At 38.8% G+C, this 26528-nt stretch overlaps 1 protein-coding gene across 5 annotated transcripts in view; it reads left to right on the forward strand.

The window, feature by feature from the left end:
• The window catches only part of Mga (MAX dimerization protein MGA), an 81938-nt gene that overhangs the window by 52113 nt on the left and 3297 nt on the right, over positions 1 to 26528 (forward strand). For 3 of the 5 annotated variants that reach the window (XM_059261176.1, XM_059261177.1, XM_059261175.1), the window contains exons 10-22: positions 5 to 228; positions 823 to 1005; positions 1535 to 1604; positions 3201 to 3718; positions 6004 to 6298; positions 7616 to 8239; positions 12744 to 13034; positions 13204 to 14660; positions 17103 to 17230; positions 19006 to 19057; positions 22040 to 22246; positions 24356 to 24467; positions 24740 to 24973. In XM_059261176.1, coding sequence (XP_059117159.1) covers positions 5 to 228; positions 823 to 1005; positions 1535 to 1604; positions 3201 to 3718; positions 6004 to 6298; positions 7616 to 8239; positions 12744 to 13034; positions 13204 to 14660; positions 17103 to 17230; positions 19006 to 19057; positions 22040 to 22246; positions 24356 to 24467; positions 24740 to 24973 — 4395 coding nt within the window. Of the gene's footprint in view, positions 1 to 4; positions 229 to 822; positions 1006 to 1534; positions 1605 to 3200; positions 3719 to 6003; positions 6299 to 7615; positions 8240 to 12743; positions 13035 to 13203; positions 14661 to 17102; positions 17231 to 19005; positions 19058 to 22039; positions 22247 to 24355; positions 24468 to 24739; positions 24974 to 26528 lie in introns of those variants that run through there. The other 2 variants (XM_059261178.1, XM_059261179.1) reach the window with 2 other exon arrangements.

Consider the following 26528-nt stretch of genomic DNA (forward strand, 5'->3'; position numbering starts at 1 on the left):
TAAGCCGTATGTGAAGCGGAACCTGAACAGCCTGTTCGACATTACCCACTGTGGGTGAAAGTGGAAGGTGAAGTAGATCCAGAGCCAGTTTATATTCCAACACCTTCTGTCATGGAGCCTGTGAGACCATTGGTGTCACCTCAGCCAGACATACCTTCTACTACCGTGAAGGGCAAACCCACTGGAATTAAACCAGCACGAGCATACACTCCCAAACCCAATCCTGTGGTAAGCTGGAGTGGTTTGTTTCTTACTGTGAGTTCCATAGGCCATTTGTAAAGGGGACAGATTTCAAGCAGAGTTTTTGTTAATATTCTATGAAGAATTGAGGTAATGTGTCTGAGGGCTCTTCTTCTCTGTCTTAAAGTTTATTTGTTCTCGCTTTTAAAATGTGATAAAAGTGAAAGTGATTAGTAACAAAGATAGCCGAGTTTTTCTTCAAGTTCATAGACAGATGAGCTTTTTCATCATTTATTTTTTTATTTTTGTGTATGTATATTTATGTGTGTATGCCATATATCTTTGTATGGGTGCCCTCAGAGTCCAGATGTGGGTGTGGGATCTTGTGCAGCTGTAGTTAGAGGCAGTTGGGAGGCAGAGGCAGGTGGATCTCTTGAATTTGAGAGATCCAGCCTGGCCCTCAGAGGGAGATTCGGGATAGCAAGGGCTGCACAGAGAGACCCTATATTGAAAAAGAAACAAAAAATAAAAAAAAAAAACAACTTCTGTAATGGAAACAAAGATTAAAGTCTTTTTTCAGATTCTAGGATAAGTTTTGTTCCCCATCATTATAATGGTGTGTCTTGTTATTGAAACTTACAGATACGAGAAGAGGACAAAGATCCAGTCTATTTGTACTTTGAAAGTATGATGACTTGTGCCCGAGTTCGAGTATATGAACGAAAGAAAGAGGAACAGAGACAGCTGTCTCCACCAGTGTCCCCGTCTTTGTTATTTCAGCAGCAGAGCTCGTGTTCTTCTAGTCCTGAGAACCACATTACAAAGGTGAAGCGCTTGTTTCAGAATAACCTGTACATTTCCAGTTCCCAGTTACTATTAGAATTTTTATTGCTGTCATCATATAATCTTCTCTGTGTTTCCTATGATGTGTAAATAAGCCTATATCTCTTCTTAATGGTTTAATCTTTCAGTGTTATTTATTAAAATCCTTTAGCAATTAAAATAAGTACTTTTGGTTTTAAATAAAAATACTTACCTAGTAGTGTGATTTTCTTTTCCCATTGATGAGTTTTCTAAATAAGTGAAGCTTGCTCTGTTAGATATCCAATATTCTTCCTTTAGAATATATGATAGTGTGTAATGTAAATTATTTCTTAAGTGACTCAGTCATTAGTAAGAGAGTAAGGCTACATTTTATTTATATCTCTCTCTCTCTTTTTTTTAAATTGCCCAGGGTTGTATAATATGATAGTAATATAACTGGGCAGATGTGAAGTTCTACCAATTTATGTCCTCTCTGTAGATAATAAATACATTTTGAATTCAACTATTTCTGTATTATTTCTTTCTTTAGGAACCTGATTCTGAACAGACCTTAAAGCAACTCATTTGTGACTTGGAGGATGATTCTGATAAATCACAAGGTCAGAATAAAAACTAGATGTTAACAATTGATAATAATTACTATGTAATTCTGAACTATTTAGTGGCAGAAATTCTTAAACCAGCAATCCAGAATATGTCACTGTGCTTTTTTCTAGTCTTTGCTAAAATAAAATTAGAAATAACAAGTAGAAGTCTTTCCCCATTATTTAGCTTAATATTCCTAAAAGGTCTGCTTGTGTTGATAAGGTATTTTGTTTCAGTGGACTTTTAATAATCATGTCAGTGAAAAATTTATCTTACTCTTTTCAAGTCTCAAGGATATAGGCATCATTAGCTACTAAAATTGGCCTTAGGTCTTCCATAGCCACCACTACTCGGGATGTGTGAAGGGAGACTGGAAGAACAACCGTCTCTGATGATCTAGAAATTTCTACTGCCAGAATTTCTTTGAAGAGATTGTAATCTAAACAAATAAGGAGTTTAGCTGTTTGTTTTTGGTTATGCCGCACCTAAGCTGCAGCACTCGTCTTATAATTACGTAGTATGCATTAAATAAAATATTTTCATTCTACATTTAAGAAAGTAGAGGACTGCTTGTTGGGTAGAGAGAACCTGCTTAAGACCATATGCACCCTGGGCATGATGGAGCTAGAGCTGTATCCTTGACATAACTCTAGCACATTGATTGAGAAGTTCCATTATAGAAATCTGGTGCCTTATAAAATCTCTATCTTGTCAACCTATCACCATGGTTAGAGATACATTGGGAAGCTGAGTTATTTGTATATAGTGTAGACATAGAACAACCACATCTAGGGACATTGTAGATAGAGTTTGTAGTAGAAACTAGTGGTAGAATGTGTCCTAAAAGGCTTTTTTAAAAAAATTTATTTATTTAATTACATTTGTTTATGTGTGTGAGGGGGTTGGGGAGGTACATGCTTGCCATAACACATATCAGAGGACAACTTGCAGGAGTGAGTTCTTCTCTCTTTCCATTATATAGCCCAGGGATTGAACTTGTGGCAGGCTTAGCCACAGTGCCATTTCACCAACCTCCTCTTTGTGTTTTTATAAACAAAAACACTACCTTCTAGTATTTAGTGTTGATTCTTACCTTCACTTGTTTCAAAGCAGGCTTACCAAGTATCAGCGTTTGGCCTGTTTGGATATCAGAACAGTAACCTCTATCAAGTAAACTTTACCTTAGTTATAGGTCACATTTTGCAAGGTAGAACTTTTATGTTTGTAGCCTTTTACTTTTAGAGCAGTGCTTTTTTTTTTTTTTTTTTTTTTTAGCTCTGATTATTTTTAGGAGATTTCCTTTTATGAGTGAATTGAGTTTATACACTACTTTACCACTGAAAATATTAGGAAATGGGACAGTGAGAAACTTGAGTTTCTTTCAAAGTTCAGTAGCCTGCCTTTAATTCTAGCACTTGGGAGGCAGAGGCAGGCAGATCTCTCTGAGTTCGAGGCCAGCTTGGTCTACATAGTGAGTTCCAGGAAAGCCAGGGGTGCTGTACAGAAAACCTGTCTCGCACCCCTCCCCCCAGTAAATAAATAAATATATAAAAATCAAAGTTCAGTACAGAGTGGCCGTGCTGTAGAGGATCTGTTTATTTTTCAAACAGAAAAGAGCTGGAAATCTCCCTGCAATGAAGGAGAATCCTCTTCTACCTCTTATGTACATCAGAGGTCACCTGGTGGTCCTACCAAACTGATAGAAATCATCTCAGACTGCAACTGGGAAGAAGATCGTAATAAGATCTTGAGCATCTTATCTCAACACATCAATAGCAACATGCCGCAGTCACTTAAGGTGGGCAGCTTCATCATTGAGTTGGCTTCTCAGCGGAAGTGTCGGGGCGAGAAGAACCCTCCTGTTTATTCTTCTCGTGTGAAAATCTCTATGCCATCAAGTCAAGACCAGGATGATATGGCTGAGAAATCTGGATCAGAGACTCCTGATGGTCCATTGTCCCCTGGGAAAATGGATGATATTTCTCCTGTGCAGACAGATGCCCTGGATTCAGTGAGGGAAAGATTACATGGAGGCAAAGGTCTGCCTTTTTATGCAGGGCTTTCTCCTGCAGGGAAGCTTGTGGCCTATAAACGTAAACCCAGTTCAACTACATCTGGGCTTATCCAGGTGAGAATTATCTTTAGTCTGGGTATAGTATCTTTTTATACTTAGGTAACATCTTGATTTTTTTTTTTTAAATACTCAAAGCCCTTTGTTAACCTTAGATCATATTTCTTCAAGTTTTCTGGGAACTGGATAATAAAATCATTATTCCTTATTGTGATAAGTAAATACATAAGGTAAACTGCTATATGTAAACAGAAATATGGAGCCTCACATTAGCTTTTGGTTATCTTTCTATTGTTTCCAGAAAGTTTCTTCATGAGCTTTACTACTTGGGCTCTAATGATCCTTTGATAACTAAGCAAAAATAGTCAGACATTTAGTTTGGGTCTTAGAATATCTTATTGGCATAAAATTTTCAAAACAAATATATAACTACTAGTTACATAACTACTAGTGACAGTAGAGATAAGAAGATGACTTTAAGATAGGTAGTATAAGCCTGGCTGTGGTGGCATACAATTTTAATTGCAGCATTCAGGAGGCAGAGGCAGGTGGATCTCTTGAGTTTGAAGTCAGCCTGGTCTAGAGAGCAAGTTCCAGGACAGTTGGGCCTACACAGAGAAACCCTGTCTCAAAAAAAACCAAAGAAAAGAAAGTCACTCTATAACTTGAGTATCAGTCAGTTTCTATTACAAGTTGAGCATTCTTAATCCCCATATCAGAAATTTGAAATTATCCAAACTTTAAAGTTTTTTGATCATCAGCAAATAGAAAATTCCACAGCTGACCTCATGTGATGGGTCATAGTCAGAATGCAAGCACAGTACTATTAATATAAAATTATGTCCTTATGTGTATGTGAGCTGTATATGACCTAAATAAATGTTATGCTTTGACTTGGATACTGCCTCCAAGATAGCTTATTGTGCATACTGAAAATCTAAAATGCTTCTTTCTTATCCAGAAATTTGGGATAAGGAATGCTCAGCCTGTGTAGATGTTGGGGAAGATAGTAAACAATCTTCAGTACCAGGCAGTAATAAGTAATCCAGATTCTGTATAGCTAAAAACTAGTGTGGTTTCCTTTTGGATAGAAAAATCCCTTTTCTTTTTGATATCAAATTTGAGGAGTTGAGATTGCTGATCTTGCTGAGAATAATCATAATTAAGTAGCAAAGAGTAATTTTATTTTATGTAATGGGTTGCTATAGATAGTTTCTTTACTGTTTCCCTATTAATTTGAAGAGTAGATGACTTATTCCATTTTCTATCTACTACTTTTAAATGATGAGACAGAAAAGGTATGTTCTCTAGATGTCATCTAGTATTATGAACTTGAGAGGCTTTTGTATTCTCTTTAAATGCACGCACGCTTGATCTCGATTCCTCTCCTCTTTCTTCTACGTTGCTGCCTAAAATGGGCAGTTATCAACTCAGGCATCACAAAAAATATATATTTCATAAAATATATATTTCATTTGTTAATTCACTTTATTCTGACCATTTAGTGACTACATCTAGAATTATGTTTATGCCAACATTTTATTTTGAGCATGTTCTGTGTACAATATGAAGACAGTATCTTGAGAGTTGCCACCTTTGAAAACCAAAAACTGGGCCTAAAGAATACTACTTTGCGATTGTAAGCACTGGCTACTCTTGCAAAGGACCCTGGTTCAATTCCCAGCATTTAGATGGTGACTCACAGTGGTCTGTAACTCCAGTCCCAGGGAACCATTGTCCTCTTCTGACCACTGTGGGCTCCAGGCATGTACCTAGTACACAGGCAAATACTCATACAAATAAAATGAAAATAAATAAAACCTTAAGGGGGGAAAACCACAAAAACTAGGGTGACTTAATAGGTTATTATAGCAATGAATGTCCTATAACTTCAAAAGTAGATTTAAGATATGAAGGATACTTGAAAAGACCCTTGTGTGAGAGCTTGTTATGCCTCTTTGGTCTTAGAGAGATACTGTGGTTCACAATTATGCTTCTTGCTTATGATTCATTAATAACCACAATTACTTATTAAAGTAAAACAGTTAGATGAATCATTGGACACAGTTATGTCTTTCACATACCTATAATGTAGAAATTAATTTAGTTTCTAAGATTCTCTGTTTCTAAACCTATAAATGAAGATGAGCCTAGTTCAGGTATCAGATGATAACTATCTAATTACTCAGATTATCCTGAATAGAAAAGCTTCACTTCTTTTTCCTTTTTACATCTGAATCATAGAATTTAAAACACCTTATAAAAATGAAACCCCTGTCAAGGGAGAGAAGTTAGCAAGAGAATTTTATCTTTACAGAATTTCTCTTTGCCACTTGTTTCAGGTTAATGGTAAGAGTTACCCGCAGGCTAAGTTGCTATTGGGACAGATGGGGGCATTGCATCCAGCCAATAGGCTAGCTGCTTATATCACAGGCAGGTTGCGACCCTCAGTCCTGGACCTCTCAACCCTCAGTACTGTCATCTCCAAGGTAGCATCCAATGCCAAGGTGGCTGCATCCAGGAAACCACGCACCCTGTTGCCTTCAACATCCAATTCCAAAATGGCATCCTCTGGCCCAGCAACAAATCGCTCTGGGAAGAATCAGAAGGCATTTGTTCCAGCAAAAAGGCCAATTGGTAAGTGGTTTGGAAAGGCCTGTAATTTAGTGTTTACCAGTGATTATAGTATGAAGGTTATAAAAGTAGAGAAATACAGAATTTGGCATTGTTACTAATGTCCTTGCTTAAATATTTTTAGAATAATTCTCATGGTTGATGATACTTGATGAATTGAGCTCTAGTTTTACAGTTAAAGACTTTGAGACTGTATATTAATGTAGAAAAGACTTAAGGCTTTACTTTAAAATATTATTTCTTTTTCCTATGAGTATGAGGGTTGATGTTTTTTAATACCAACCATATGCATATTCCTTGTACTGACAAATCCTAAGAAGCTAGCGAAAGCTGGTAGGACGAGTTAGTACATGCAAAAAATAGAAGGCTCTTGTCAATCATAATTTTCAAGTAATGTAGTGTTCCTCTATATTCCTGACTTGTGTATGGAAACTTCTTTTGCCTAACATTTTAGTGCTATGGTCTGTACTAAATTGCCTTCTTGAAACATTTGTTTTAGTTTAAAGTTCTGCAGTTGGTTTATAAAATTACTCTTTTTTGCTTTTTCAGTTATCTTTAGGAATGTTAAGCAAAGTCTTCATTTTTATTCCTCTAACAGGAAATTGAGATATCTGGCTGAAGGCTGGCGTGAAGCTTGAGGATGGGGAGCTAATGCTTTAAAAAGAACCCATTTTGCCTCTCTATAATGCAGCTTTAATTAGAGTTTAAAACAGCAGTAAAAGATAGTACTACTCTCATTTTTTGAAAAATGTGTTTAGATTTTAGAAATATGTAGTACTTAACTATCTCATAAAAGGACAGCCATAGAACTGGAGCTGCTAAAGCAGGAGGAAATTGTAGAAAAAGGTTTGAAGGTGTGAATGGGGATGTAAGGGTATGTTTTGGGAATCTTGTCCTTCCCTTTTCATCTGTTTTTAATTTGTGGTTTTTTGAGACAGGGTCCCTATGTAGCCCTGGCTGTCCTGGAACTTACTATTGTAGATCAGCCTGCCTCTGCTTCCTTGGTGCTGGGATTAAATACATGTGCTACTTCACCCAGCTCCCTCTTATTTTTTTTTTTTTTTTAGTGCCCTAAGAATTTAGATATATTGTGTAGCTTGAAGAAATTTAGTCACAGCACTCAGTTTTAATCTTTTTTTTTTTTTTAGAATTTTAAAGCTTTGCTTTGGGTTGAGGATAGTGTTTGATTTTTGTGGGTAGAAATTGGCTCATGTAATTGACCCAATGGGCACAACTAATATTGATATAAGCACAGTCACTTAGTAGGAGGGCACAGTAAGAAAACTGAACATTTTTTGACCTGCAAATTTTTATTTGCAGCGGCTCGGCCCTCTCCTGGTGGTGTGTTCACACAGTTTGTGATGAGCAAAGTTGGAGCCCTGCAGCAGAAGATACCTGGAGTTCGCACACCTCAACCCCTGACAGGGCCACAGAAGTTCAGTATCAGGCCTTCTCCAGTAATGGTCGTCACACCTGTGGTTTCTTCTGAGCCAGTTCAGGTGTGCAGCACTGTGACGGCTGCTGTCACTACTTCCCCTCAAGTGTTTTTAGAAAATGTTACTGCTGTGACATCTGTGACTGCTGTTTCTGATGTGGGAGCTAAAGAAGCTTCTTGTTCTTCTGGTGCCTCTGCTGCTGGGGTTGTTGAGATCTCTGAAACTAATAACACTACCCCTGTAACATCTACCCAGTCTACAGCCACTGTGAACCTTATCAAAACTACTGGGATAACTACTAGTCCTGTGGCTTCGGTTGCATTTCCTAAGTCGTTGGTAGCATCTCCAACCGTAACTCTTCCTGTTGCTTCCACTGCCTCCACCTCCGTAGCCATGGTTACCACAGCTGCATCTTCCTCCATGGTGACCACACCAACTTCATCGCTGAGTTCTGTACCTATTATACTCTCAGGAATTAATGGAAGCCCACCAGTGAGCCAGAGACCAGGTAAGGACTAGTTGTTTTCATCTGCTTTATTTTTATCTCTCTATCTAAATATCTATCTAGATAACTATATCTATCTATTTATCATCTATCTATATGTTGGTTTTTCTAAACAGGGTTTGTCTGTGTAGCCCTGGTTGTCCTGGAATTTGCTCTGTGTTCTAGGCTGGCCTTGAAATCAGAGATCAGCCTGCCTTGCTCCCAAGTGCTGGGATTAAAGGCATGTGCCATCAGCACCTGGCTTCATCTGCTTCATTATAAAGCTACTTAATAGAATTTTCCAGTTGTAATAAAATGAGGAGTTTCCAGTTTTGACACTGTCATCTATAAATGCGATGGGTTGCATTCATATCTATCTTGAGATGCATGCAGGCCACAGTTTAGACATACCTGAAAGCATTTTAGAGTACCCTTGTATATGTTTCAGCTGTAGTATGATATTTTAACTTTTTTTTTTTTTTTTTTGGTTTTTCGAGACAGGGTGTCTCTGTGTAGCTTTGCTCCTTTCCTGGAACTTGCTTTGGAGACCAGGCTGGCCTTGAACTCACAGAGATCCGCCTGCCTCTGCCTCCCAGTGCTGGGATTAAAGGCGTGCGCCACCACCGCCCGGCGGGTTTTTATTTTTAATAACAGGGTTTAGGGCTGGTTGTAGGATTAGGAATGACCATTGACTATCTGTACAATTGTGTAGTCAGATTTCTAATATAAGAATCAACTATCTTTTAGAGATAATCTGACTGATAGGCTGATAGGACTAGAATTTACCCCAGGAAGTACTAAAAACTCAAAAACATTAGAGTGGAAATGATTGCTGAAGGACATTAGATATATAAATAGGACCAGACCTCTGAGCCATTAGAACAGCCATTAAAATGACATGGGAGGAAATACAACATGCTGTATGGTGAAAGATAGGGTTGTACGTCTTTAAGGAGGGAATTTCTTGTATAGCTGCTGGAGTGGACATTACTCTTTTCTTCTCCCTCCCTCCCTTCCATCCCTCCCTCCCTGTCTACCTGAAAAAAAGTCATAGCATTTCTAAGAAAATGTACAGCAGTGACATTTTCTAAAATAGTATACTTACTTATTTTGATCATTTTTTTTCCCCCCAAGACAGGGTTTCTCAGTGAAACAGTCCTGGCTGTCCTGGATCTCACTTTGTAGACCAGGCTGGACTTGAACTCACTGAGATCCACCTGCCTCTGTCTCCCAAGTGCTGGGATTAAAGGCGTGTGCCACTACCACCTGGCTTTATTTTGGTAATTTTTTATAAATTCTTATTTTATATGTATAGTGTTTTGCCTGCATGTATGTCTATGGACTACATACATGCAGTCTTCACAGAGGCTGGCCAGCCTGACTGCCTGCCTGTCTTCCTTCCTTCCTTAAGACAAAGTCTCATATTCATTCCCAGCTTTCATTGTTATACTTTGTTGACAAAATAACCTGACCAAAAAGCAAGTAACTGAAGAAGGGTTTATTTGGACTCATGGTTTTAAGGGTACAGTCTCAGGAAGGCCATGGCAACAGGAATATGAAATAGTGTGTCACTTGTGTCTGCAGCCAGGAACTTTCTACTTTCATACTATCCAGGACTTGCCCCCATGGAATGGTGACATCCACATTCATGATGAGTTTTCCCTTCTTGGTTAAACCTCTATAGGAACACCCTCACAGATGTGCCCAGGGGCTATTCTCCTGGGTGATTCTAAATCCCATCAAGTTGACAGTCCAGGTGAACTGACACAGACATGACCAATAGAAAGGAGGAACTTTTTTATGTTTAGTACTTATATTTTATGTTTGTCAACCTTTTAGTTTTTTCTCATTCTTAAAAATATGTTTTAATTTATGTGAATGTTTGCATGTACGCAGTCTACCGTGTGCTTGCAGTGCCCACAGGTGCCAGAAGAAGATAGTGGATCCCTGGGAATTGGAGTTATAGACTGTTGTGAGCCACCTTGTAGGTGCTAAACTACAAGGAACTGAACCTGGGTCCTTTGGAAGCAAAGCCAGTGCTCTTAACCATTGAGCCATCTCACCAGCCCCAAATTTAAATTGGCTTAGGTTAAATGAGTTTAAAATAGTATGCTTATCTATTTTGATAATTTTTAAATAAATTTTTATTTTTATTTGTATGTTTTTTTTATGTATCCTTGTATGTCAGTGGACCATATGCATGCAGTGCTCACAGAAGCCAAAAGAGGGCGTGGGATCCTCTGAACCCAGGTCCTCTGCAAGAGCAACAAGTGCTAAGCTATCTCTCCAGCCCCTAATTTTTTATAGTAAATGCAACTAGCTAAAAATGTGATTCTGTTTCACACAAAAAGAAAAAAAATGCCCTGCACTTAGAGGTCAGCAATACATTATTTTCATAGCGTGTATGTGGCTCTGAGTTCAAATCTCAATACTGCAGAAGAAAGATGGGTACTTTTTTCTTTATGTAATCAAAGGTTTAAAACTTAAATGGAAATTATTTTTCCATAAAATAACATTATTCTGTATCCAGGTACTACCTGAAATGTAAAATTAAGACATTTTATTTTTATTAATAGAGCTAACTTGGATAACTGCTAGTTCTAAGGAAGTGCCATGGGTTTATTCTCAGCTCATAAAAGGAATCTCATCTTAGACACTTAGTCCCCCCCCCCCTTTTTTTGGGCACATTTAAGTGAATAATCACATACTCAGAGGAGATAGTAAAGATTCTTTCTTAGTCCGAATGGAGTAAATTAGGCTTTGAACTAAAACTTGAAAAGTTAATGCGTTAGTGTGTTTCTTAGATCATATTAGATGCTCCCTGTTATGAATTACACGTGCTCGCGGTTAGAGCCAAGGTGCCCCAGGGCGGGTGAGTGAGAGAGATGCCATGCAGACAGCACTCAGTGAAGAGTTTATTTGGTGGGGGGAAGAGAGAGGTAGAGAGAGTGAGAGGGGCAAGGGGTTCGAGAGGTGCATACCTCATGGGAGAGAAGGAAGGGGCAGCATTTTCCCTTAAGAATAGGCTTTTACATCAGGGCATAGGGGATAGGCACCAAAGGGCAGGATCAGAATATTACCACACACCCCACCCGGCACCCCCTGTAGAACAGAGTCTTACTGTGTATCCCTGGCGGGTCTGGAACTTAGCCTCCCAAGTGGTGGAATCAAATATGTGTGTTACCATGCCCAACTAGGTGCATTTTAAAAAATTATTTTGTGTGTATGGGTGTTTTGCCTGTGTGTGTCTGCACCACATGCATGCAATGCCCATGGAGTCCAGAAGAGGATGTTGGATTCCCCTGGGACTGGAGATAGAGATAGTTGTGAGAACCTGGGTTCTCTAGGAGAGCAGCCAGTGCTCTTAACATGAGCCATCTACATGCATGTTTAAAAAAGATATGTGTATACCTTTATGCTTGTATCATTAGAAGCTAGGAGAGGCTTTTGATTCCTTGGAGTTGGAGTTACAGTCAGTTTGTGGTCTTCCCAATATGTTTGCCAGGAACTGAACTTATTCTGCTAGAGCAACAATCTCTGAGCAATCTCTCTAGCTCTCAGGTGCATGTTTTTGTTCAAACTGCATAGTATTATTTTCACAGACAATAAAATAGCAAACTTGAGATAGATATCAGCCATGCCAGATAAGTGTACTAATTTGAACTAATATTAGATCAGTTTTGTTTGTACTTATTAGCATAATACCCATTTCTTTACCCCAGAACTCTAAAATATTATCTTTTCTCAGCTTGTATTTCTGAACAGCTCTTCTAAACATTAAATCTTATTTGATACTGTTAATGGCTTGGAATGTCTTGTTTTTGTTTTTTTGACAGGGTTTCTCTATGTACCCCTGGCTGTCCTGGAACTCGCTCTGTAGACCAATCTGGCCTTGAACTCACAGAGATCCACCTACCTCTGCCTCCCAAGTGCCAGGACTAAAGGTGTGCATCATCACTGGGAAATGTGATTTCTTTTGGTTTTTTGAGACAGGGTTTCTCTGTAGTTTTGGTGCCTGTCCTGCATCTCGCTTTGTAGATCAGGCTGGCCTCGAACTCACAGAGATCCGCCTGGCTCTGCCTCACAGCTGGGAGTGCTGGGATTAAAGGCGTGTGCCACCGTCGTAGCATGGAAAATGTGATTTCTAAAATGATGATAATAATAATAATAATAATAATAATAATAATAATAATAATAATGAAGATTCAGGTATGGTGGTACACACCTTAAATTGGCTCTCAGGGCAGAGAGAGGCATGTCCTTTGAGCTTGAGGCCAACCTATTCTTCTTAGCAAGTTCCAGGACAGTCAGGACTACATAGAGAGACCCTGTCTCAAAATTAAAAAAAAAAAAAAAATTATGTTCTTAACTATAAATAGTATACTATAGAGGGACAGAATTTCATTAACTTTATGATTCAAGTTAGACATTACTTGCAGTATTTTTAGATCTAACATCATCAATATTTTTACCGATGTATTCTGAAAGATAAATTCTGATAGTAGCTTCTCATTTTTCTGTTTTTCAGAAAATACCCCTCAAATTCCAGTGACTACTCCACAGATCTCTCCTAACAATGTGAAACGTACTGGACCTCGATTGTTGTTGATTCCAGTGCAGCAGGGTTCTCCTACACTTAGACCAGTCCCAAACCCACAACTTCAGGGACAGCGGATGGTCTTACAGCCTGTTAGGAGTCCAAGTGGAATGAACCTGTTCAGGCACCCCAATGGGCAGATTGTCCAACTCCTACCTTTACATCAGATTCGAGGCTCTAATACCCAACCCAGCTTACAGCCTGTGGTGTTTCGGAACCCAGGTATTAAATTAGAGGTCTTTCTGATGGGTTTTGTTGTTGAATCACTTGACCATGTGATGTGTTTGGTATACTAGAATTTTTCTTACTCAGTTTCTTAAGTGAGAATCATACCTTGAAAGACTTGATGAGATGAGCAGTGGTGATTTAAGTTCTTTCTTTTTCTTACCAGGATCTGTGGTGGGAATCCGACTACCAGCTCCTTCCAAATCTTCTGAGACTTCATCATCTTCTACTTCGTCCTCTGCCTTCTCTGTCGTGAGTCCTGTAATTCAGGCTGTTGGGTCTTCTCCGACAGTAAATGTCATTACTCAGGCACCTTCATTGGTTTCCGGTGGATCTAGTTTTGTCTCTCAGGCTGGTACACTGACCCTGAGGATTTCTCCTCCTGAACCTCAAAACTTTGCAAGTAAAACAGCCTCTGACAGCAAAATAACACCCAGCACTGGAGGGCAGCCTGTCGGAACTGCTAGTCTCATCCCCCTGCAGTCAGGGAGCTTTGCCTTGTTGCAGCTCCCAGGACAAAAGCCTGTTCCTAGCTCCATTCTTCAGCAGGTTGCTTCCCTTCAGGTAAAAAAGGAATCTCAGAATGCAGACCAGAAAGATGAAATAAACTCCATCAAAAGAGAGGAGGAAACTAAGAAAGCTCTAACATCAAATGAAGAAGCTGTAGACACCAAGGCTGATAGAATCAAGCAAAACTCAGGAATTATTGCCTCAGAAGATACCTTGAATGATTCATTGGATGATGGGGGTGATCTTTTGGATGAAGAAACCCTTACAGAAGATGCCAGACCTTGTGAACACTCTTTTAGCACTGGGTCTCACACAGATGAAGACAGAGATGGTGATGATGAATCTGGGAACAGGAATCAGAGCAGTCCAAAGGAAAAACAGACTGTTCCAAAGGTTAGGAATATTTCTGAAAAGGTCCAGCGTGTCAGTAAAGTACGGCCTCAAAAATGTGCTGAGGTGAAGATGGAACAACAGCAAGGATCAGACAATCCAGAGGACCCAGATGAGTTTCTATTCATCCCTAAGGAAGAAAGTAACTTTGAACCAGGGAGCCAAGTTGAGGAACAGCAATCTAATTCACAGGCAGAGGCCAAGAAGGATTGTGAAGACTCTCTGGGGAAGGACAGTCTTGGAGAGAGATGGAGAAAACGTTTGAAGGGCCCCTTAACTCAGAAGTACATTGGAATTTCACAAGAATACAAGAAAGAGGCAGACATGCAGTTCTTTACAGAAACAAAGCCATGTCAAGAAAATTCTGAACAAGACATCTCTGACTTACTTGGAAAAAGTAGAACTACTGAGAATGATGGAATGTTAAAAACTGAGGATAGTTCTTGGAGTAGCATTTCTAGTTCTGCAGCCTTCTCTATTATTCCTAGGAGAGCTACAAAAGGAAGAAGAGGGAGCAGACGTTTTCAGGATCATTTTCTGCTCCCAAGAGAACAGATAAAACCAAAGCAAGAGACGAAGGGTGGGAGAAGCAGTGCTGACTTGACTGCTTTGGAGTTGGAAGAGGAGGACGAGGAAGATGAGAATGAGAAAACCGATGATTCTGTTGATGAGATTGTGGATGTTGTTACTGGCTACCAGAGTGAGGAGGTTGATGTAGAAAAGGTGGTGAGCCCATTTTTGTTGTGACTGAAACCTCATGGATTTGAACGATTAGAGATAGTAGCTTTTCCTAGACTATCACTAATACCTAATATATTAGTTTGGGTGCTTAAGTTTAGATCATTATTAAATGAGTAGTGTTTAAGGCAACACTGTCTTGCTTGTTACTGTTATAAAGGTGGCTTGATCCTTTGGAGTATAGATGGTATAGAATGCCTACCAAGTTGAATTTTAAAAGATATCTTACATCTTTTAAATCCCTGTAGTTTCTGTCACATGTCTGTGATGATAAAATAAGAAACAGTGAACGGGGAACCTTAGATATGGAGAAGAAGGAGCTTACCTGCATTTAGAGGGCAATTTTTTTCAAGAGAAAAACTGCAAAATATCTGGTACTTTAATTGTTTGACTTATAAATAAGGATACAGCTCTAAAATTGGATAATTTATGTATGCATTTGCCTTATACTTTTCCTGTAGGCTAATCCTTTTCAAGGACGTAAATCCAAGAATATGGAGTTTGCAAGATTCTTTTATAGATCTTGCTGTACTTTTATAGTCTCCTTTTTTAGTCATTCTGGGTAAACATTACATGAACAAACAAAAACGAAACAGTCTAATAAGTAAAACTGTAGCTCTCAGTGGAACTGACTTTGCAGAGCTTCTAGAATGCCGTAATCTTACAGGGGCTCTTACTTGAATGTACTAATAATCTAACAGAAAAGTTTACGCTGACTTCTTAAAACAAACAAACAAACAAACAACAACCACTATAAATGATCTCTAAAATATAAACTCTGTATCATATTTACATGCATGTACCATGTCCAGATTTTCTTTACACTTACTACTAGACTTGTATTATAATGGTATGAGGAAATAACTACTTTGTCTTCTATTGAGATTATTGGATATTATTTATAAAGCCTGCAGTTAAAATCATGAGATAGATGAGTGTGAGGTACAGGCCTATGATCCTGTCAGTGAGGAGAAGTAGAGGCAGGAGGATTGCCGGTTTGAGGCTCTCCTGGACTACATGGCACACCTTGTGTCATAAATCTATGAACTAGGCACACACTCTTCAGTTCAAGTGTTATAAATCAAACCTATATTAGTAACTTTAGATTCTGTTCATTTTTGTTCCATAGGGGTAATTATATGTTGTCTAAATTTAACATATATTTCTTAAATTATGCTTAAGTTGAAGTGGGCACTATAATGATAGCTTGCATTTAGTGTCTATTAGCCTTATGGAGCCTTTAATTTGGAGGTGATTTTTCCAAAATTATAAATGTGAGAATTTTAATAAGGTGATTGGGATACCTTGTTTTGAATTATGCCTCTGAAACGTAGTGCAAATATATATAAAGACAGCACTTTTTTAGTTTCTGGCATAGTGAGCACTACTTTTAAAGATGGACTTGAAAATATCTGCCTTCCTCGCATCATACATATAACTCTGTAAAAGAATTCAGTGAATTGCTGTGATAGGTGCTCAGTTTTATTCAGTTGCCTCTGTTCTGGAAATAGAAGGAACTACACTTGGGATTACTTTTGAAAACTGAAGTTCTTCAAAAGCTCTTATTCTGTGGAGTTGTATCCCATTTCCATGTCTGCCTTACATTAATGTGTGTTGATTTATGGGCATTTGATCAGATATTAGTTAGGAAGCCCCCTTAAAACAGGATATTCTGTGGGTTTGGGGGGATGAGGGGTTAGTGTTAGGTATTAAACCCAGGGCCTCACCATGTATGGTCTCTAAGATTTTATTTAGCCAGGCGGTGGTGGCGCACGCCTTTAATCCCAGCACTCGGGAGGCAGAGCCAGGCGGATCTCTGTGAGTTCGAGGCCAGCCTGGGCTACGAAGTGAGTTCCAGGAAAAGGCGCAAAGCTACACAGAGAAACCCTGTCTTGAAAAAACCAAAAAAAAAAAAAAAAGATTTTATTTAGCTGGGCATTGGTGGTGCACAGCTTTAATCCAGCACTCAGGAGACAGAACCAGGCAGCTCTCTGAGTGCAAGGCCAGCCTGGTCTACAGAGCAAGCGAGATCCAGGACAGGCACCAAAACTACACAGAGAAACCCCGTCTCGAAGAGCCAAAAAAAAAAAAAAAAATATTTAAAGCCTTAATGCATCATACATGAATGCTATCCTCTAGAAATAATGTCAAAGCATCAAATATAGCCTCCTAGAAACTCTGCCCATCCTAAGGTTAATGAAACCTGTTTAACATACATCTGTTACTTAACGTAGTTGTTGATGTTAGCTCTAATCGTGTTATCTTTTTTACTTCATTTCTTTTTGTGATTAACAAGCTTAGGGTTGTTAGTACTAATGGTAGATAACTATTTGGAACTAGTTGGTTTAATAAGGGAGAATGCATTTGAAAAGTTTAGGTATGTGTGTCTCCCAATACATTATTTACTGTTCTAATAATATATTTCAGAATAACTATGTAGACTATATTGAGGATGATGAGCAGGTGGATGTTGAGACTATAGAAGAGCTCTCAGAGGAAATTAACGTTGCCTACAAGAAGACCACAGTGACTCACACACAGTCCTTCAAACAGCCGTAAGTCATATTTACCTTTGGATTATTGTTTGGAACCAGAAACAAAACTGAACACTTCATTTAAAACCTCAGGCACCAGACCCACTTCCATTATTCCCTTAGAGTTTGTTGGTTTGGTTTTTGTTTCTCTTTTCTCCTGGGTAGTTTAGATGAGACGTTGAAATAAGGAAGTCATTTACTTGCCTTGGCCTTTGCCAGCAGGTAGCATATAAATGTGAGTAACATACTTTTAGAGACTGGTACACTTGTGTTAAAATACTAGTTTTGACTGTAGTACCTGTGAGACAGAGGTAGAGACAGGCAATCTCTTGAGTTTGAGGCTAGACTGGTCTGTATAGAGAGTTCTAGATCAACCAGAGCTATACAGTGAGACCCTGTTTAAAATAATAAGTAAAAAAAATGAAATACTAGTTTTGATAGTATATAGGTATCTAACCTGGACAAGTTTATAATTTCTTTGAACCAATATGCCCTCCATTTATAGTATAAGATGAAATAGCATGCACATTTTTCATAATGCTAGTATGAGTTGATTACTCAGCAAAAGTTAGTTCTTTTATATTTTACTAATAAAGCATTAAAATTACAAATTTAGTTACTGTACTAGCTGAACAAGTGAGATACAGGTATGAAATTCTTCCTACCTATTCCACTGATAAAAGGCACAGGATCTTGCTGCGGTGTGTTATCGATTCCTGTGTTAGGAAGCTCTGTAGGGATTAGGGATTGGCATGTAAGAGAGACAGGAAGGAAGATGCAGCTTCTCTTGTCTTGTTTCCTAAGACAGTCTCCTAAGTGACTATCTTCATTCCAGAGCTGTTTACAGGTTCCTTCAGTTACCTGTTGATTAAGGTGAAAGAGTTTAAATCCCTTAAAACTTAATTATATTTACTGAGTTCAATAGTATTTCAGACACCTAGATAGGAAAGGTCTGCATTTTAAACACATTACTAAAAACGAAAAAGAATAATGTAATCTTAAAAATAACTATTTTTTTAACCATTTTCAACAGTGACAGGAATAAAAGCTTTCTGTGATTAATATAGCCCCATAGGCTATAAATATTTAAAAAGAAACCACGGACAGTGCATATACTATTCTTACACTGTGATTCATGAAGTGAATTTTGATGTGCATGAAAATTCTTACGTCTCAGCATGGGTTTGGGCTGCCCTGGTGGCTCATACCTGTAATCCCAGTACTAGAAAGAGGATCATTGCTAGTTCCAGGCCAGCAGGGCTACATAGTGATGTTTTTGAAATGATTGCAACCATGTATGTATTTCTATAAGATAGTAACAAGCTATGTAAGGCTTGAAGAAAATTATGTTGAAAGACATTGAAGAATTCAGTAAGTAGCTATGCCATGTTATTAGGTTGGGATAATAAAGAGCCAAGAATAACCACTATATAAAGAACACAAACTATAAAAGAACAGAAATTAAATTTAAAGACAGAAACAGATCTCTCTGAGTTTGAGGCCAGCTTGATCCACATAGCAAGTTCAGAACAGTCAGGAGTTGACAATGAGATCCTGCCAATAAATAAACAAACAAACCAATAAGTGGATGAAAAACAGTAATTCATAATTTTAGTGACTATTTGGACACTAGAGATAAAATGAACTGTTGAATAAATTGTTGCCATATAGTATACCTAGGAGAAAAGAAATGGTTGTAATTTAGGAAATTTGAAGTGATATAGTTTCATAACAGGTGTGAAAGAGATTGATGTATTGGATTTCAGTAAAACATTAAAATTACTTTCTTTATCTAGGTTTCATAGCCAAATCTCTGCAGATGAAAAAGCTTCTGAAAAGATTCGAAAGGTATTTCAAATGTATTTAATATAATTTTTTAATAAAATCAGTAACATTTGTTTTATGATTGAAACATAAGATCTATTAGTTGATTTTTTTTAAGGACTATTTTAATTTATTAAAATTAACTTTCCCATCTTTACAGAATTATACTACCTGCTCCTCTCCTTTCTTAATTCTACTCCTCTCAGAGGATAGAATAAATTTGGAGGATGTTAAATAAAAAAATAGATATAGTTTATGAAAGTAGATCTGTTTATCTGAAAGCAAAATACCCATACATATAAAGTAAAATAATTTAATAATAATTTTTAAAACTAAGACATTTATAACCCAAGAGTAAAATATGTATATTTAATATCAAAATCCATCTTCTTCCGCCCCAGGCAGGGCTTCTCTGTGTATCTCTAGCTGTCCTGGAACTTACTTTGTAGACCCTGGTCTTGAACTCATAGAGATCTGCCTCCTCTGCCTCCTGAGTGCTGGGATTAAAGGAGTGTGCCACCATGCCTGGTTTAATATCAATTCTTAAAAAATGTGCAAAAAGGAAGAATAGCAAGAAACAGACATTGATAATCATTTTATAAAGCAATGTTATATTCATGTTGCTCAAGGATCAGTAGAAAAGCTAGAGTTAGAAACTGTATTTAGATAGAGTGCTGAGATACACAAGAGTAATGTGAACAAAATCCTTTTAGGCATAGGAAGAAATCAGTTGAGATCATTGGCAACAGCAAAAATCAGCTTATATTATTACTTAAGAATTGAAAGAAGCCACACAAACATGTAACACATTGTCATTCCTGCTAGAGGTGAAGGACGTATTTCCAATTTATTATAAGCTTGGCATGTGTTTACAACTCTATATATTGTCAGTAACTTCTTTTTTAAAAAATACATTTTAGGGCTGGAGAGTTGGCTCAGCGGTTAATAGCATGTACTGGGTTTTCCAGAGGACCCAAGTTTGGGTCCTAGCACCCTTGTCAGGCTTACAACCAGTTGTAACTTGAGCTCAGTGGGGATCTGATGATTCTGGCCTCTGCTGGCACCTGTACTCAGGTTCACAAGCCCACATAAAGACACACACATGTGTGTGCATAATTAAAAAATAAATCTTAAAAAAAAATAAATAAATTTAAGCCAGGCAGTGGTGGTGCATGCCTCTAATTCCAGTACTCAAGAGGCAAAGGCAAACAGATTTCTGACTTCAAGGTCAACCTGGTCTACAGAGCGAGTTCCAGGACAGCCAGAGCTACACAGAGAAACCCTGTCTCGAAAAACCAAAAAATAAATAGATAAATAAATTAATGAGTAAATTTTAAATTGAAGTAAAATAAATAAGACAAATGAGACTTTAAGGTATGCTGAGAGTCAAGAAAGACCTCTCTGAAAAAATACACAGTGGTAGCATTGATTGGGAGGGACAGGGATGAGGAGTCCAAGTCAGATCAAAGCCTAAGCAGTTTAGGCAAGGAAGTCTCACAGTTAGAAATGGCTAAAGGAGCTGGTGAGATGGCTCAGCCCCAAGCCTGATGACCTGAGTTTAGCCATAGGATCTACGTGTTGGAAGGAGAGAACTGACTCCTGAAAGTTGTCTTCTGATTTCCACATGTGCAGTATGTCATATGCTTGCCCTCACTACCACAAATAAGTGTAATTTTGTTTTCTTTTGGTTTTTTGAGACAGGGTTTCTCTGTGTAACTTTGCGCCTTTCCTGGGACTCACTTGGTAGCCCAGGCTGGCCTCGAACTCACAGAGATCCGCCTGGCTCTGCCTCCCGAGTGCTGGGATTAAAGGTGTGCGCCACCACCGCCGGCTTTGTTTTCTTTTTTAAAGAAAGTACTAGTGAGAAAGTTTATTTAGAAGAGAATGGCAGCAGCCAGGCAGTGGCAGTGCACACCTTTAATCTCAGTACTCAGGAGGCAGAGGCAGGCTGATCTTTGTGAGTTAAAGGCCAGTGTGGTCTACAGAGCGAGATCCAGGATAGCCAGGGCTACACAGAGAAACCCTGTCGTGGGGGTGGGTGGGGTGGGGGTGGGAGAGAGAAGAGAATGGCAATTGATCCTTTCCCAAATTGTGAAAGTCCTTTTGTGTATGGGGGTGGGGGTGGAGGAGGTTTGTGCTTGCCACATGTGGAGGACAGATGTGGATATCGTCTTCTGTGTCTCCACCTTATTTTTTGAGATAAGGTCTCTCTCATTAAACCTGGAATTCACTGTTGGAGCTAGGCTGGCTAACTGACTTTTAGGCCCCCCCCCCCCCCAATCTGCCTGTCTCCACTTGTCCAATGCTGGGGCTACAAAGGTACACTCTCTTGCCCAGTTTTTATATTGATGCTGAAGATCTCAGCTCGGGTCCTCATGCTTACATAGGAAGCTCTGTGCCCACAGAGCCATTTCTTTAATCTCTCTAAAGTTGTTTTTTGTTTTGTTTTGTTTTGTTTTTGCTGGGCAGTGGTGGTGCATGCCTTTTATCTATCCCAGCACTTGGGAGACAGAGGCAGGCTGATGTCTGTGAGTTTGAGATACCCTGGTCTACAAAGTGAGTTGCAAGACAGCCAAGGCTATTACACAGAGAAACCCTGTCTCAGGGGTGGGGCGGTGGGGGGGGATATATATAATTACTTTTCTATCAATCAAAATTGTGATTTTCTTTGTTATGTTCTGAAAACTAATTTTAATGATGATAAATTATATAAATAAGCTTTTCTAAACCTTTCCTTCCTAGCCTCCAGATGCTTCCTTCTCATTTGAGAATCACCAAAACTTGAGCTGAGAAGTAATATGATTGTGTTAATATATATTAGAATTCATACTATTGATGTTGTTGAAATGAGATTTGGAGGAAAGATAGATTGGTAAGATGAGCAGTTGAGAGGCCATTATAACAATCCAGAAAGAAAGTGTATCTGAGATAGAACAGTATCATTTGGGATGGCGGAAGAGGGCAAGTACATGTGAAAGATGCTGAGGAAACAATCTTTTTGGACAGCTTCCATTAATTTCTCCAAAACTGAAAGATGATTGCTGGAGTGATAAACCACAGAAAGAAACAGAAGCCTTTGCATATTACCGCCGGACACATACTGCCAATGAGCGGCGGCGGCGTGGTGAAATGAGGGATCTCTTTGAAAAATTGAAGACTACATTGGGTTTACTTCATTCTTCCAAAGTTTCCAAAAGTCTCATTCTTACTCGGGTAAGTATTCTGTGGATATATAAACATAAGTTCATATGTAAGCAGAGGCTCAACTAAGAGACTCTTGCAGATGAGAAAGGAGATCCATTGTCATGAGGGAGATGGAAACAGAGTTACTTGTCTTAACAGTTCAGTGAAGTTAGTGGTTAGTAATGGTGCCTCATACCTGGTATGCCAGCACTTGAGAGGCTGGACAGGAAGATTGCCATGAGTTCAAGGTCAACCTGAGCTACAGAGTGAGGCTGTGTCAAAAACAGGACTAGTAAATTGGCAATAACTTCTTTATGGGGGAAAAATTATGTTAAGTCAGAATAACTTTACATTGAATGTTAATTTCTTTTGTGTTTGAAGCCTGGAAAGCAGAGAAGATTTGTGTGTGGGTGTGTGGTGTGTAAGAACATGGGTCTGTGGGTACGTGTTCCCATGAGCATGTATCACTTTCTTTCTTATTACTTTGAGACAGGGTCTGTCATAGAACTGTCAGCTTGCCTTTATGGCTAGGCTGGGTGGCCAATGAGCTTTTGGGATCTGCCTGTCTCCTCATCTCGATGCTAGAGGTACAGGTTTGTGTAGCCATACTTAGCTTTACAGGAGTGCTGAGGATTCAAACTCAGGTCCTCGTGCTTATAAGGTAAGTGCTGCTGTTGTTACCCAGTGAGCCATCTCCCTAGCCCCAAGTGTTTGAAGTTCTTAAAGTCAGAAGCTAAGGGCTGAGAGGGATGGCTCAGTCAACAAAGTGCTTACCTTGCGAGCATGAAGGCCTGAGTTCCCTAACTCCAGAATCTACATTATAGAAGAAAAAAGCTGGGTGGGGACGGAAAGATGGCTCAGTGGTTAAAGGCACTTGATGTTCTACTAGAGGACCCCAGTTCAATTCTCAGCATCCTTGTTGGGCATCTCTCAACCACCTGTAGCTCAAAGGGAATCGAACACACTCTGTCCTCTTACAGCACACCCACACATGTGACAGATACACATGGACAAAAAAATAGAAAAAAAAACAAAACCCCAAACCAAAAAACTAAATGTGGTGGCATGTGCTTTTAATGTCTGCTTTGGGTAGGTAGAAATAGACAGATTCCATGGGCTCACTGGCCAGCCAGCTTAGCCTGCTTGGTGAGCTCCAGGCCTGTTAGAGAGCATGTCAAAAAAAAGAAGATAGATAGCACTGTCAGGTCAGAAACTCTGAGTCTGTGTGCTGGACTCTTTTTTTTTTTTTTGGTTTTTCGAGACAGGGTTTCTCTGTGTAGCTTTGCGCCTTTCCTGGGACTCACTTGGTAGTCCAGGCTGGCCTCGAACTCACAGAGATCCGCCTAGCTCTGCCTCCCGAGTGCTGGGATTAAAGGCGTGCGCCACCACCGCCCGGCCTTGTGTGCTGGACTCTTTAGATTAGTCCCTATATCATTTAGAACAGTATCATAGTGTAAAATGCATAGTAGAAGAATATTAGCACACGTCATTTTTTTGGGTAGGAATTGAACACGAGGTTTCATGCATGTGAGGCAAGTCCTTTACCACCAACTAACTATATCCATAACCCTTAACACACTTCTTAATAGTTGACAGTCTTTAAAAAAAAAAAATGAAATACTCAAGTTAGCAGAAGTTTTAGCTCTATGCATAGACCATCTAAGATAATATTGTTTCATTGCTTTTAAGTAGAAGTTGGAGAAGTATACATCTAGCATTCATATTCTATTGAAATGAAACAGATTTTATAAACATTATTTTAAAATTGAGTTAAAATATAAGCACCACATGAATGTTTTATATCTGCTTGCAGTAGTTGAAACCACTCAGTGATGATCTTTAGGAATAATCATTATCTACATTCCCTAAAAATACAGGCTAGAAAACAATTTAACAAAAAGTTCTGGGTTGGTGATAGAGCTTGAGGTAGAACACTGGCCTAGCATGCACAAGGCCCTAAGTTTCTATTTCCAGCACCACAGTCAGTGGCTCGGTCCATTAACCAATTTCTGAAACATCAATAGTTGTTTATAATGTTCTCCAAAATACTAGCTTAAAATATTTTTATTAAAGAAATTATGTAGGCCTTCTGTACTTTTAGGAGTTAGTAGTCTATTGACATTACTGTTTCTATTTTAGGCATTCAGTGAAATTCAAGGACTAACAGACCAGGCAGATAAATTGATAGGACAGAAAAATCTCCTGAGTCGAAAACGAAATGTTTTGATACGGAAGGTATCATCTCTTTCAGGTAAGCTGTGTAAATGTGGGAAAGAGCACAATAAATTTTTAGCAAGGGGAAGTGCTCACTGGGTCTTTCAGAGTCTGTTTAGATTAAGGATTGGCATCTCAGATTTATAGCAGAGTTACCTCTGACTGAGTGGGTTATATCTTCTGAATTGTAATCACTCTTGCTTTCCATAATTTTGGGGAATATAATTAAATCAACTAGATTTCAGCTATTTCTCATTATTATGTGGGGTCATACAGACAGTGGTAACTTTATTCCCTATCAACCTGTAGGTAAGACAGAAGAAGTGGTCCTGAAGAAGCTAGAGTATATTTATGCAAAACAACAAGCACTAGAGGCACAAAAAAGAAAAAAGAAGATGGGATCAGATGAGTTTGGTGTCTCTCCCAGAATTAGCAAACAGCTGGAGGGATCGTCTACATCATCTGTAGATCTTGGACAAATGTTCTTAAATAACAGGAGAGGGAAACCTTTGATTCTTTCCAGAAAAAGAGACCAGGCTACAGGTAGGAGGGACGTCCTTTGCTTTCCTTAATATAGGTATACATCAATTTATTTTAGTGGACTGAACGTCTTTTCTTGCCTATAGTTCTCATTAAATGAATTAGGGATGAGTTTTAGAAAAAGAACTATAGCTGGGTGGTGGTGGTGGTGGTGGTGCACGCCTTTAATCCCAGCACTCAGGAGGCAGAGGCAGGCAGATCTCTGTGAGTTTGAGACCAGCCTGGTCTATAGAGTGAGTTCCAGGACAGCCAGGGCTATACAGAAATCCTGTCTCAAAAACAAAACAAAACAAAAACAAGAAAAGAAAAATAAAAATAGAACTTTTAAGATGTAAATTTCAATTTTTGGTTTTACACATACAGATAAGTCCTAAGACATTAGTATTCTAATGTGTGAATCCTAGTTGTGCTAGCAGTCTACAATACATGTTTCTAGTAAGTGCTTGATTGCTTTTGTATGTGAACTCTTGATTTTCTTGTATGTATTATTGGTTAAGAAATAAATTGGAACTTTTAAAAGGTTTTGGTTTTTTTTTTTAAAGTTAAATTGGACATGGGGATATGTTTCTATAGTCTCAGCTACTTGGGAGGCTAGTACAGACAGATTGCTTAAGGCTCAGAATTTAGGTGAGCCTAGGTAACATAGTGAGACTATTGTTTCTTTTAAAAAGGAATACTTTAATTTCTTTGAACTAGTCCATTTTTCATTGTTTCTATTAAAGAACAAAGGAAACTGGCTTTAATTTCTTTTTTATCATTGATTTTGGAAGTGGCTACACTGGTTCATTGTTACTTGCTGGTGTCTTAGAGAAAGAGTGTTATAGTGGTATTTGCTCCACCCATGACCTTGTGCTATAAGGCCCAAAGGAGGTGGTGCTTCCTGCTGTTGTCATGACCTCTTATAAGGAGTTGGAGAGGGGTCACATGACCCATCTCCCTGCTCCTCCCTTTGAGGTGGATTCACTCCCAGTCAGATCAGAGGACAACTTCTGCTGTCTACTCAGTTTTGTAATCGTGAGTGTATTTCCTCAATGTATATCTTAATAAATTCTGTTACCCATTTAATAGACTCATGTAAATTGATCATAATAAATGGCGCCCAATATGGGGCATTGTCAGTCTTAATTTGTACAAGTATTCCCATGATGGCCATAACTTCTAATAGGTATGTAATCACAGAATCAGCCTTTTCAGAACTCATAGGAGTTGCCCATTGAAATCCTGAATAGGTGTCAATGGTATGGTGTATAAACTTTAAATCTTCCAAATTCTGTGAAATGAAACACATCCATCTCATGATTACACCGCTGCCACTGCCACCCGCCCCAAGACAGGGTTTCTTTGGTGCCTGTCTTGGGTCTTGCTCTGTAGACCAGACTGGCCTTGGACTCACAGAGATCTTACCTGGCTCTGCCTCCCGAATACTGGGATTAAAGGTGTGCGCCACCACCACCCAGCTCCAGAGTGTTCTTGTTGACTCTTAAAATAGCTCAGTGTATGGACCAGAAAAATCTGACTTATTGATCCAAGTAGATTCTAAAATAAGAACTAGTTTTAA

This window comes from Peromyscus eremicus, chromosome 4 (assembly GCF_949786415.1).
Source record: "Peromyscus eremicus chromosome 4, PerEre_H2_v1, whole genome shotgun sequence".
Taxonomy (NCBI): Eukaryota; Metazoa; Chordata; class Mammalia; order Rodentia; family Cricetidae; genus Peromyscus; species Peromyscus eremicus.